Source organism: Nerophis ophidion, linkage group LG18 (genome assembly GCF_033978795.1).
Source record: "Nerophis ophidion isolate RoL-2023_Sa linkage group LG18, RoL_Noph_v1.0, whole genome shotgun sequence".
NCBI classification, from domain to species: Eukaryota; Metazoa; Chordata; class Actinopteri; order Syngnathiformes; family Syngnathidae; genus Nerophis; species Nerophis ophidion.
The window spans coordinates 6,333,698-6,347,547 of NC_084628.1; the positions used below are offsets into that span (position 1 = coordinate 6,333,698).

General features: G+C 40.5%; 1 protein-coding gene across 4 annotated transcripts in view; it reads right to left on the minus strand.

The window, feature by feature from the left end:
- The window catches only part of egln2 (egl-9 family hypoxia-inducible factor 2), a 69,848-nt gene that overhangs the window by 9,130 nt on the left and 46,868 nt on the right, over positions 1-13,850 (minus strand). For all 4 annotated transcript variants that reach the window (XM_061878622.1, XM_061878623.1, XM_061878621.1 and 1 more), the window contains exons 3-4: positions 2,799-2,918; positions 2,575-2,711 (exon numbers count right to left, since the gene is read on the minus strand). In XM_061878622.1, coding sequence (XP_061734606.1) covers positions 2,575-2,711; positions 2,799-2,918 — 257 coding nt within the window. The remainder of the gene's footprint in view (positions 1-2,574; positions 2,712-2,798; positions 2,919-13,850) is intronic.

Consider the following 13,850-nt stretch of genomic DNA (forward strand, 5'->3'; position numbering starts at 1 on the left):
ATAGAACGTTCGATAATTTCACTGATTTCTGTTAGAAAAAAATAGTAAGAAACGCAGAGCCGGAACCGCACGGCATTCTGGGGGGTGTAGGCAAAGGAAGGGCTTTAGCCTCTCGACCGATCACGGTCGAGCCTGAACCGCAAGGCATTCTGGGAAATGCTGACAGGAAAAAAAAAAAAAAAAAAAAAGCAACGATTGATTGATACTTTTATTAGTAGATTGCAAAGTTCAGTACATATTCCGTACAATTGACCACTAAATGGTAAAACCCGAATACGTTTTTCAACTTGTTTAAGTCGGGGTCCACGTTAATCAACGAAACGGGAATATGAGTGCGGCAGCACGAGAGGAAATTGTAAATAAAAAAAGGAAACGTCACGTCACCAGTTTGGCAATATTTTGGATTTTTTAAGTCCGATACGATTCAGAGTAATACTGTCTGCAAACTTTGCAAGGTCGTCGTCCCGACCAAGTCTTGGAACACGACAAACTTATTTTATACCACCTGAGCCGCTCTCACCCGCTGGAGTACAGCAGCAAACAGCCACAACATCAGCCGGTCCAAGTGGAACAGCACCGAAGCGGCAACAACAGACCACCATCGAGAGGTACTCGGCAGCAGTGCCATACGACAAAAATTCAAAACGTTATAAAGAAATAACGGATGCAGTGGTGTATCAATTAGCGAAGGACATGCTACCGCTCAGCATAGTTGAGAAGTCTGGGTAAGCATTTATTTAATGTCAATATTTGCACATCGACCAGTATTTTCATTTATTTGACTGTTTTTCTTAATGCTGACCTCGTTCTAAAGGTTAAAGGTTATATTTGAAATAAAAGTATTCAAATTCAGCCTTTTTTCTCCTGGTCTTTATTTAGAATAGTTTTTTTTTTTTTATCAATAATTATCGGTAGACTGATATGAAACACTTATATCGTGATACATTTTTTTAGTCATATCGCCCAGCCCTACGCACAATACCTCAATGTAGGGCTGGGCATATATCGATACACACGATATATTGCGGGTTTGTCTCTGTGCGATATAGAAAATGACTATATCGTGATATTTGAGTATACGTTCTAACGCAGTTGCTTTTAGCTGCAGGCATTACATGACAGGCTCTCATTCTTTCCTGTCTCTCCTTCTCACAGACAAGTGCACTTTCTTACACACGTCACATACTGTCACGTCATACGTCACATACGTATACGCCCTCGCGTAGCAGCGTGGCTAACGTTAGCTGTGATGCTAGTGGTAATACAAGAGAAAGAAGGTGCGAATGAAGTAAGAATTAATTCCCAAGAAAAACAGCAGGGAGTCCATCATCTGGCGGTTGTTTGCCTTCAAGTGGGAATATGTCGAACAGACAACCGTAATTTTTCAAGTGTGGTGCTGAAGCTTTGCTATAAAAAGTAGCAACGCTGCTAGTATGTAGCATCATTTGAAAAGTCACCCGCTAGAGAATTAAGAGTGTTTGAAACTTCGCATGTCAACTTCTCCATTCGGTGCCACACGCCCACAGCATCAAAATGCCGAGGCACACATTTCCAGATCAACACCGTATAAAAAAAAATAGTCAACAACAGAATTGAATAAAGTCCGCAGTAACCTACCACATAGCGAAGGACGAATACCATTTGATTTCCTATTATGCAGCTCATTTTTGTTAGACACTTAAAATGTCTCTGCCAATCTTGCACTTTCTGTTTTGGAAATGACTTGAATGTCTGTGCCACTGCTTAATAACTGTTTAATAAATACACTTTTGGTCAATTGACTTAGTTGTGATTTCCTTCTCTGCATGAAAGTTTAAAATGGGCATATATTAATGCAGTATGAAGAAGAATGTTTTAATGTAGACACATAAAATCATCGTACTGCTGTGATTATATGCATCAAGGGTTCATTCAAGGCTAAAGCAAAATATCGAGATATATATCATGTATCGTGATATGGCCTAAGAATATCGAGATATTAAAAAAAGGCCGAATCGCCCAGCCCTACCTCAATGCTAACGAGGGAAAATTACACTTCAAAGACTGTCATTGCCTTTGACAGTTAAGATTGCTCGTTTGCATCAAAACCGTTGTTTTTCTCACTGGGGCGGTTTAGCTCGGTTGGTAGAGTGGCCGTGCCAGCAACTTGAGGGTTGCAGGTTCAATTCCCGCTTCCACCATCCTAGTCACTGCCGTTGTGTCCTTGGGCAAGACACTTTACCCACCTGCTCCCAGTGCCACCCAAACTGGTTTAAATGTAATTTAGATATTGGGTTTCACTATGTAAAGCGCTTTGAGTCACTAGAGAAAAGCGCTATATAAATATAATTCACTTCACACTTCACTACGATATTGCGACACCATCCTTGTCCAGGCACATCTTCCTGGTTTTTGGAGTATACATATTAAGGGTTTTGGCACCAGCTGCTGGACTAGATCTGAACAATCTAAGTCTATTAGCACGAACTGATGAAGCCTACTCGTATGAGCGGCGAAACATCTTCTAAGACATCCAAACAGTCCAGTTGCAATCAAGGCAAAAAAAAAATATATATATATATGGGGTAAGCTCACCGAGTAGCATAGGCTGGTTTGACTTCATGTGGGTTCCGGCGGTCGGACCAGAATATTAGCAGTCGATCAAACAAGGGTTCAATATTTGCAACCACATTCTTGCCTTCAGGGTAGATCTGCAGCAACCCTCCTTGCATCTGTGATAACACAAAAAAGACACACAAACGACACATTTACTTAAGCTCCTATACACATAGCAGCAACAATAACATGTATTATCGTACCTTGACGTCCCAGTTTTTGTTCAGATAGTAGATACACGTAATGCAGCGTCCATCGCCATTGGGGTTATCCACATGACGGACATATCCGGCACCGTTACCTGGGTAACAAGCAACCATGGCCTGAAACAGAGGGATAAACAGGATTTGTTGCCGTGTTTGTAATCAGTAAAATTAAATACAAACAGGCTTTAAATGTATCAGGCATTGTGCAAGGGATGGACAGTAGGACGTTCAGATAACATATAATTAATAAATGACAATGTTAATCAAACTGTTTGGGGTGCTCAAAAAAATCGATTAACATCCAACTTGTGATTTTTATTTATTCTGTTTCTAAATCAATTAATAGTTTTCGAGAATCAATTATCAATAAGTAATTACTGGTTGTTTTTTTTGCATTTTTTAAGAATACAATTTTGGAATAAAAACATTTAACAACAATTATTGATATTATTATTATTTATACTGTTGCTTTTATAAAATTTTGGTTTTCCTTTTTTTAGTACTGTATTTAGTAAGTATCGTATTCATATGTTTTCTCAGTTGCTTTGTAAGTTGATATCCTAAGTATTGTAAAGCTGGGATTGGGTTGAAGTTGCTGTATTTTCTTTTATTAGACTGACTAACATTCTGTGATTTTTGTGGCTAATGTTTGTAGGCTAACACGACGCGCATAAGTCAGCAGCCAAGAGGTGTTTGGAAAAGGTTTGTATCATAATCTAGATACCACATAGTACATTACGAGAATTGAATCTGAATTGAGAATCGAATCTTCACCACAAGAATCGGAATAGTAACCTTGTTGATGACATCTCATTGGTATACTTAGAGCATGGGTGTCAAACTCTGGCCCGCGGGCCACATTTGGCCCGCCTTGTAACTTCATTTGGCCCTTGAGGCAAGACCAAATTAACATTAGAGCTGGCCCGCCGGTGCCGTTGTAACACCACATCCACCGCTAATACTCATACTTACCAACCCTCACGATTTTCCCGGTAGACTCCCGAAGTTCAGTGCCCCTCCCGAAAATCTCCCGGGGCAACCATTCTCCCGAATTTCTCCCGATTTCCACCCGGACAACAATATTGGGGGGCATGCCTTAAAAGGCACTGCCTTTGGCGTTCTCTTCAACCTATCGTCACGTTCATACAAACAGCGTGCCGGCCAAGTCACATAATATATGCGGCCTATACCAACACATATAAGTGAATGCAAGGCATACTTGGTCAACAACAGTATAAACAACTTTAAGACTTACAAATATGCGCCACACTGTGAACCCACACCAAACAAGAATGACAAACACATTTCGGGAGACCATCCGCACCGTAACACAACATAAACACAACACAACAAACACTCAGAACCCCTTGCAGCACTAACTCTTCCGGGACGTTTCAATATACACCCCCCGCTACCGTCAACCCCCCCCCACCTCATTATTATTTTATTTTCAAATTTATTAGCTTGTGGACAAAGTTCATGTTTATATTTACCTCAGAAAGCTGCAAATAGAAAAGAGGCATTACATTTTTTAGTAAAATTTCATTTAATATACCATTGATGTTTTTTCGTTTGTTTTGTGAGAGTTGAGTTTGCACTATCAAGTTATATAAGCGTTGCTTGTTCCATATTCAGTGTTAAAGCAAATCAGAGCAGCAAACTGAGCAATAATTAACGTTTTATTCATGCAGTTTCTCTTGCTACTTCAAGGCTTGAATGTTTAATTCATTCTTTGTTGTTATTTTATTTCCAAATGTATTATTAGCTTGTGGAAAAAGTTTATTTTGATATTTACCTGAGAAGGCTGCAAATAGAAAAGAGGCATTAAATGTTTATTTACATTGTATTTTATATGCTATTGATATTTTTTAATTATTATTATTAATATTATTATTTAAAACTCGATTTTGCATGTCACTATGAAGTTATATAAGCTTTACTTTTTCAATATTCAATGCAAAACTTGTTTGGGTCTCTACTAAAAGATTAATTTGTTCAACCTTAGCCCACGGCTTTGCTCAGTTTTAAATTTTGACCCACTCTATTTGAGTTTGACACCCCTGACTTAGAGGTTTCACACGGTACCAAAAGCACAGAAATATTTGGAAGTTCAGCAGCCGGTCAACACTGGGATCTAAAGATTGAGTATCCACAATCACAACAATGGTCTTGCGCTGGTATTTCCCCCCACTTGACACCTGTGTGCTCAAGGCTGTGAGGTTTGTGGTGAGGTATTTTATGCCAAAAGCCACTACAATGACATTAAACTCCCTAGTGAGGTGGAAGAGTGACATCAGGACAGGGCTAAGTAAACATGTCATCAATTGCGTAAACAGCATTCAAAACTCGGTCACTGACTAGGCAGGAAACAGCTACAGGAGATTGCTATCGTGATTGACAGCAGGAAAAGATACTAGATAATGATAGCCAGCAGTAGTGGCGTCATTTTAAGCGCCTGATTGTATCGCGACGCTTTGGAAATACCAACATAATTTGGGAGTAGAAAGAATAGTGTTCAGCAGTTGGAGCGGTCTTTACCTCAACCCTACTGACTGTGTATTCATCTTGGGCGTGCTGGTCATTAGCGTGACCTCCACAAGAATGCTTGCTGAGGAATGGAAAGTCACACCACAGCAGCCTGTGACCAGCTTGAGGAGACGTTGCCAGACTATGTGTGGTTCTTCCACGTGACTATTGGTTAAAACGTTGCAATTGTAAAATTGCCAACATGCCTTCCTCGTTACTGATAAGACAATGGCTAGCAGCAACAGCAGAATAATGTATTTGGCTTTGGTGAGTGCTGTTAAAAGGGTACAATTAATTATTCTCCACAATTGTTTACCAAATGAATATTCTATCATCTTGACTATTTATAATATTCCAGGTGGCAATATTGGTTCATCCCTGCATCACCTCATCTGAGTTCCCCTCACACTCATTCATGACTAACCGGTTCCGCATGGCAACAGTATTGATTGCCTGACACCATCGCAGAGGCTGTCTTACAAGTGGAGTTTCTACCCTCAGGAAATCAAGAGCTTGTTCGCACAGATTTCCACTGCCACCCGTCCCCGTGGTCCCTTCTGACTAATGACAGTGGCCTTACCCCATCTAATGGTTCGTCATTCACAGCTAAGCGACCTGGGAGTAAATCCTGACTATCGCGCTGCGAGGAAATAATGCTTCAAAAAGGCACAAATCATGCTGAATTATAATGTTACACACACATATGCATGTTTGGTGTACTATATGAATAATAAGGTAAACAGAAGCAGTATGCTATAGAGTATAATTCGCACCTTTAAGATTTTGCTGGGCTTTTTTGTATGATTGTTGCAGCCAAAAGGCCTGATTTTACGGAAGCTTTTTCAATAAATCAATCAATCAATGTTTACTTATATAGCCCTAAATCACTAGTATCTCAAAGGGCTGCACAAACCACTACGACATCCTCGGTAGGCCCACATAAGGGCAAGGAAAACTCACACCCAGTGGGACGTCGGTGACAATGATGACTATGAGAACCTTGGAGAGGAGGAAAGCAATGGATGTCGAGCGGGTCTAACATGATACTGTGAAAGTTCAATCCATAATGGATCCAACACAGTCGCGAGAGTCCAGTCCAAAGCGGATCCAACACAGCAGCGAGAGTTCCGTTCACAGCGGAGCCAGCAGGAAACCATCCCAAGCGGAGGCGGCTCAGGAGCGCAGAGATGTCCCCAGCCGATACACAGGCAAGCAGTACATGGCCACCGGATCGGACCGGACCCCCTAAACAAGGGAGAGTGGGACATAGGAGAAAAAGAAAAGAAACGGCAGATCAACTGGTCTAAAAAGGGAGTCTATTTAAAGGCTAGAGTATACAAATGAGTTTTAAGGTGAGACTTAAATGCTTCTACTGAGGTGGTATCGCGAACTGTTACCGGGAGGGCATTCCAGAGTACTGGAGCCCGAAATGAAAAAGCTCTATAGCCCGCAGACTTTTTTGGGGCTTTGGGAATCACTAATAAGCCGGAGTCCTTTGAACGCAGATTTCTTGCCGGGACATATGGTACAATACAATCGGCAAGATAGGATGGAGCTAGACCGTGTAGTATTTTATACGTAAGTAGTAAAACCTTAAAGTCACATCTTAAGTGCACAGGAAGCCAGTGCAGGTGAGCCAGTACAGGTGTAATGTGATCAAACTTTCTTGTTCTTGTCAAAAGTCTAGCAGCCGCATTTTGTACCAACTGTAATCTTTTAATGCTAGACATGGGGAGACCCGAAAATAATACGTTACAGTAGTCGAGGCGAGACGTAACAAACGCATGGATAATGATCTCACCGTCTTTAGTGGACAGAATGGAGTGAATTTTAGCGATATTATGGAGATGAAAGAAGGCCGTTTTAGTAACGCTTTTAATGTGTGCCTCAAAGGAGAGAGTTGGGTCGAAGATAATACCCAGATTCTTTACCGTGTCGCCTTGTTTAATTTTTAACAGAGTTGTTGCAAAAGTTGCTGCTTTGAGGCTTATTTTTTCAACAACATTGCATCAACTTGTGATTTTGCAAATTTTTTTCATCGTTTTAAGTGTTATTTGTGGGGCTGCAACGATTGATTATTCGATTAGACGAAAGCTTTGATCTATATTCTGTTGCTTTGATTAATCGTTAAATGAGTGTGGCTAAAAAATAGATTCAATTGTTATGGCAAGCAGAAAAATCTAACTTAGTTAAATTACACATTGAGGTTATTCAAAGTGTGTTTTGTACGATAACTCAATTGATCAAATTAATCGATAGATTACCGAATAATCGATAGTTGCAGCCCTATTCATTTGTAACTGTCACACACTGTATGAGTGGTCACATTAAAGGGGAACATTATCACCAGACCTATGTAAGCGTCAATATATATATACCTTGATGGTGCAGAAAAAAGACCATCTATTTTTTTAACCGATTTCCGAACTCTAAATGGGTGAATTTTGGCGAATTAAATGCCTTTCTGTTTATCGCGCTGGAAGCGATGACGTCAGAATGTGACGTCGCCGAGGTAACACACCCGCCCTTTTCATTTTCAACACATTGTAAACATTGGGTCTCAGCTCTGTTATTTTCCGTTTTTTTGACTATTTTTTGGAGCCTTGGAGACATCATGCCTCGTTGGTGTGTAACAATACTAACAGGGAGGGATTCAAGTTGCACCACTGGCCCGAAGATGCCAAAGTGTCTGCCGCCAGACCCCCATTGAATGTGCTGGAGTTTCTCCACATTTTACCGGCGATGCTAAGGCAGACATGGCACAGAGATGTATGGATAACCTGCAAATGCATTTGCAACGATAGTCAACGAAATCACAAAGGTGATTTTTGTTGATGTTGACTGCCAGCTAATCGATGCTAACATGCTACGCTAATCGACGCTAACATGCTATTTACCGGCGGTGCTAAAGTATATGAGAGTCTTTGTACAAATATTTAGTTCAGTTGTATCTGCATTTTACCAAAAGGAGAAATCAGGGGGAATCCTTAAGAGCTATCTATAGCTTTGATTTTTTGGGGATGTAAATGAGAGGCAGTGAGATATTGTCATTGTTGTCATCTCTGTCAACATAAACAAGGAAGTGGAGCACGTGGGTCGTCTATCCAGGTACACATTTGATTGGATGGACAGTTTACGTGCATATGCGCTGCTCAGGGATACAATTGATTGGCAAAAATGACAATGATTGGCTAAAATGTGCAGGGAAATTGAGGGGATTTGAAAATGTTGCAAGGTTGCACATGTCTTGTGGGGATTGACTAAAATAGTGTGAATTGGTGCGATTGAAAAATCGCAATCTCCCAGAGATTCTCTAAAATGAGGTTATGTTAAAAGGTTAGGTTAATGAGGTTACTTTCACAACAGGAAATGAGCTCACAACTAAATTGTCATTTTTTACAAAGCTAATGCATTTGCTGGGTAACCTTAATCCTTAAACGGATTAAAGATCGTAAAAAATAGAGGCTTGTGAGTTAGGTTTATGTCCTCATAAGCTAAATGTTTTTACCAGGGCTGTCCAAAATATGGAGTTTACTGCAAATAATCAGATGACAAATCTGCATTATCAACAATTCATTTTAACCATAGATGCTACTTTACCTTAACCCCGAATGGTTACCTGAAAAGCGGAGAAAGTTGTTTCACGGTCAGTGATCAGGTCAATCCATACACCAGTGCAAAGATGAGTGAGGAGACTCAGACTGGTTAGTAGGGCTGTGAATCTTTGGGCACCTATTGGATTAGATTTGATTCCAATTCTTGGAGTAAGGTTTCGATTCAGAATTGATTCAACACAATTCTTGATTCAACATGATTCTCGCTACGTATGATTTTGGTGTAATAATTATAATCAAACTTTAAAAAACAAAACAGGTTGGAAAATATTCTGGTTGCATTAAAAAAATATATATAATATATATGTATACACACATACAGTACATGTATGTATGTATGTGAAGTGAATTATATTTATATAGCGCTTTTACATAGTGAAACCCAATATCTAAGTTACATTTAAACCAGTTTGGGTGGCACTGGGAGCAGGTGGGTAAAATGTCTTGCCCAAGGACACAATGGCAGTGACTAGGCAGGCGGAAGCGGGGATCGAACCTGAAACCCTGAAGTTGCCGGCACGGCCCCTCTACCAACCGAGCTATACCGCCCCATGTGTATATATATTTAAATGTTATAGATTTTTGAAAAATAGGAATTGGTTTACAATCAAGATGAATAGAATCGCAATATATGTGCAACCCTATTAGTTAGCACTACCGTTCAATTAACCCAAAACTTTGACTCATAACCGTACTTCGATCAACACCTGACACAGTGATGCTGCTCATTTTCTTGAGAAGCAGTTAGCGTGCTGAACGCTAGCCAATTTGTATGCTAACATGGATACAATTCATTTAAACACTTTAAATAAAAATTATATGAATCATAGGACGCCAAAACAATATTTAATGTTGCTTATACCAAGAAAGGTATATTGTGTGTCTGTTATTTATGCATTTATTTGTTTGAAAAATAAAACTTGGTTAGAAATTTTTTGTGTCTGTAGAATAACTTTTTGAGCGAATTCAACAATATACTTGTGATAACTGGGATACTTTTGATCACAATAATCATCATATTAAAATTTAATATCCTTTCAATGTATACCATTTAAAGGGGAACATTATCACCAGACCTATGTAAGCGTCAATATATACCTTGATGGTGCAGAAAAAAGACCATCTATTTTTTTAACTGATTTCCGAACTCTAAATGGGTGAATTATGGCGAATTAAACGCCTTTCTGTTTATCGGGCTGGAGGCGATGACGTCAGAACGTGACGTCACCGAGGTAATACAGCCGCCATTTTCATTTTCTACACATTACACACACGAGTCTCAGCTCTGTTATTTTCCGTTTTTTCGACTATTTTTTGGAACCTTGGAGACATCATGCCTTGACGGTGTGTTGCCGGAGGGTGTAACAACACTAACAGGATGGGATTCAAGTTGCACCGAAGATGCGAGAGTGTCTGCCGCCAAACCCCCATTGAATGTGCTGTAGTGTTTTCACATTTGACCGGCGATGACAGACATGGCACAGAGATGTATGGATAACCTGCAGATGCATTTGCAACCATAAAGTCAACAAAATCACAAAGGTGAGTTTTGTTGTTGACTTATGTGCTAATCAGACATATTTGGTTGCGGGGTGACTGCCAGCTAATCGATGCTAACATGCTATGCTAATCGATTCTAACATGCTACGCTAATCGATGCTAACATGCTATTTACCGCGATGACAGACATGGCACAGAGATGTATGGATAACCTGCAGATGCATTTGCAATGATAAAGTCAACAAAATCACAAAGGTGAGTTTTGTTGATGTTGACTTATGTGCTAATCAGACATATTTGGTCGCGGCGTGACTGCCAGCTAATCGATGCTAACATGCTATTTACCGGCGTTGCTAAAGCAGACATGGCACAGGTATGTATGGATAACCTGCAGATGCATTTGCCACTATCTTACTTTTCCTTCCACCCACATTTAATGCATAAAAAACACTTGCCAATCGACGGATTTAAGTTGCTCCATTATCACAAAATGCGAAAGTCCTGATCGTTTGGTCCGCACATTTTACCGGCGATGCTAACGCAGCTTTTCGGCCATGCTATGGCTATGAATAGCGTCAATAGCAATTTGCTCAATAGTTTCAGTTTCTTCTTCAATACTTTCATACTCCAAACATCTGTTTCAATAAATGCGTAATCTGTTTAATCGCTTAAGCCGCTGAAATCAGAGTCTGAATCCGAGCTAATGTCGCTATATCTTGCTGTGGTATTCCCATTGTTTGTTTACATTGGCAGCACTGTGTGACGTCACAGGGAAATGGATAGTGGTTTCGAAGATATTCGAAAATAAGGCACTTTAAAGCTTTATTTAGGGATATTGCAGCGGCGGCGGCGATGACCAAGAAGAACGCGGAGTTGGAATATAATTACAACACTTTACGTACATATTTATATAATATTTACATATTTATATAATATGTAACTACAAGTTCCATTCACAGACAGAGTCCCATTGCTTTCATGAGCGGTCGAGTCAGTCAAAAGCCGAAAAAAAAAAAAAAAAAAGTTTTATTTTTTTATTTCATTTGTCGCGGCCGTAATTCTTTCATGGCGGGCCGCCGCAAATAAATGAATGTGTGGGAAACCCTGTAATTGTGATTTCCCTCTCTGCATGAAAGTTTAAAAGTAGTATATATTATTACAGTATGAACACAAATGTTATAATGTGATTATATGCATCAAGTGTTCATTCAAGGCCTAAGCAAAATATCGAGATATATATCGTATATCGCGACATGGCCTAAAAATATCGAGATATTAAAAAAAGGCCATATCGCCCAGCCCTTACAACAATCTTAAAAACACTGTAATCAAGCACAATTAACATGCAGTTCGCCACCAGACAGCTCGGCCCTCGCCTGCAGCATAAACACACAGATACCCACATTCAGTAAATTGGATAATGCATAATATACCAGCGCTTACAAACACGTAAAATAAAAATATTGTGTTAATTTAAAGTGAACAAAAGTATTAGAGAAAACATGTAAATTAGACCCTTATTTCAGAAATGTTTGTGACAGGAGGCCGACACACACACACACACACACACACACACACACACACACACACACACACACACACACACACACACACACACACACACACACACACAAACACACACGCCGAGTCACACGGCGTGACTCAGCATGCCGCGATGTTATCTACGGCCCTCTGGTCTCGTCACATCTCTGCTGAGATCAGTGCCCACAGTAAATTAAAGTCTAATTGGCATCCAGCAACCTGCACGCCCGACAGGCACCAGCATATTAATACCAAACATGTGCCACACTGCCTGACCCGACCTGGTGACAGTTGGGCAGGCAGAACGGGCTGTTCTGACCAAAATCAAACTCCACCGTCGCAAGTAGGTTTTGATAAGCAGTCTGATGGTATTTTATGTGACATACAATATGATAATAATTGGATATGCAGTATAGGATGATAAGTAATGTCAAAGTGTATGGAAAATTCTGGCGTGACAATGAAATTCATGTTCAGTTTTAAAATAAAACATTTATTATTGTGGTTTTTTTTGGTGTATAATTGCACTGCACCATACTGACAGGTGCCTTTGACATTTGGATTTATTTATTTAGCTACATGAGAGGGGCGTCTAAGAAGGTGTGAAAGGATTCTTTGCTTCCTCTTTTTTCCCACATCCACGACTTGGGGTTTATCCATGCGTTTGTTACGTCTCGTCTCGATTACTGTAACGTATTATTTTCGGGTCTCCCCATGTCTAGCATTAAAAGATTACAGTTGGTACAAAATGCGGCTGCTAGACTTTTGACAAGAACAAGAAAGTTTGATCACATTACGCCTGTACTGGCTCACCTGCACTGGCTTCCTGTGCACTTAAGATGTGACTTTAAGGTTTTACTAATTACGTATAAAAAAATACTACACGGTCTAGCTTCAGCCTATCTTGCCGATTGTATTGTACCATATGTCCCGGCAAGAAATCTGCGTTCAAAAGACTCCGGCTTATTAGTGATTCCTAGAGCCCAAAAAAAGTCTGCGGGCTATAGAGCGTTTTCCGTTCGGGCTCCAGTACTCTGGAATGCCCTCCCGGTTAACAGTTCGAGATGCCACCTCAGTAGAAGCATTTAAGTCTCACCTTAAAACTCATCTGTATATTCTAGCCTTTAAATAGACGTCCTTTTTAGACCAGTTGATCTGCCGCTTCTTTTCTTTCTCCTATGTCCCCCCCCTCCCTTGTGGAGGGGGTCCGGTCCGATGACCATGGATGAAGTACTGGCTGTCCAGAGTCGAGACCCAGGATGGACCGCTCGCCTGTATCGGTTGGGGACATCTCTACGCTGCTGATCCGCCTCCCCCTTAGATGGTTTCCTGTGGACGGGACTCTCGCTGCTGTCTTGGATCCGCTTGAACTGAACTCTCGTGGCTGTGTTGGAGCCACTATGGATTGAACTTTCACAGTATCATGTTAGACCCGCTCGACATCCATTGCTTTCCAGTCCCCTAGAGGGGGGGGGGGGGGTTGCCCACATCTGAGGTCCTCTCCAAGGTTTCTCATAGTCAGCATTGTCACTGGCGTCCCACTGGATGTGAATTCTCCCTGCCCACTGGGTGTGAGTTTTCCTTGCCCTTTTGTGGGTTCTTCCGAGGATGTTGTAGTCGTAATGATTTGTGCAGTCCTTTGAGACATTTGTGATTTGGGGCTATATAAATAAACATTGATTGATTGATTGATAGTGTGGTTTATTCTAGTCATGCAAGTATAAAAAGTATAGCTTTTGGGGATGTCAGAGCCATAGTGAAGGCAGTGTTGGAGAACAGGCATGGGATTTTATGTAAATTAGACATGACTAATCGTTTTATGTAACAGGAAATTAAATAATATCCTATCATGTCACTTTGACCTTCT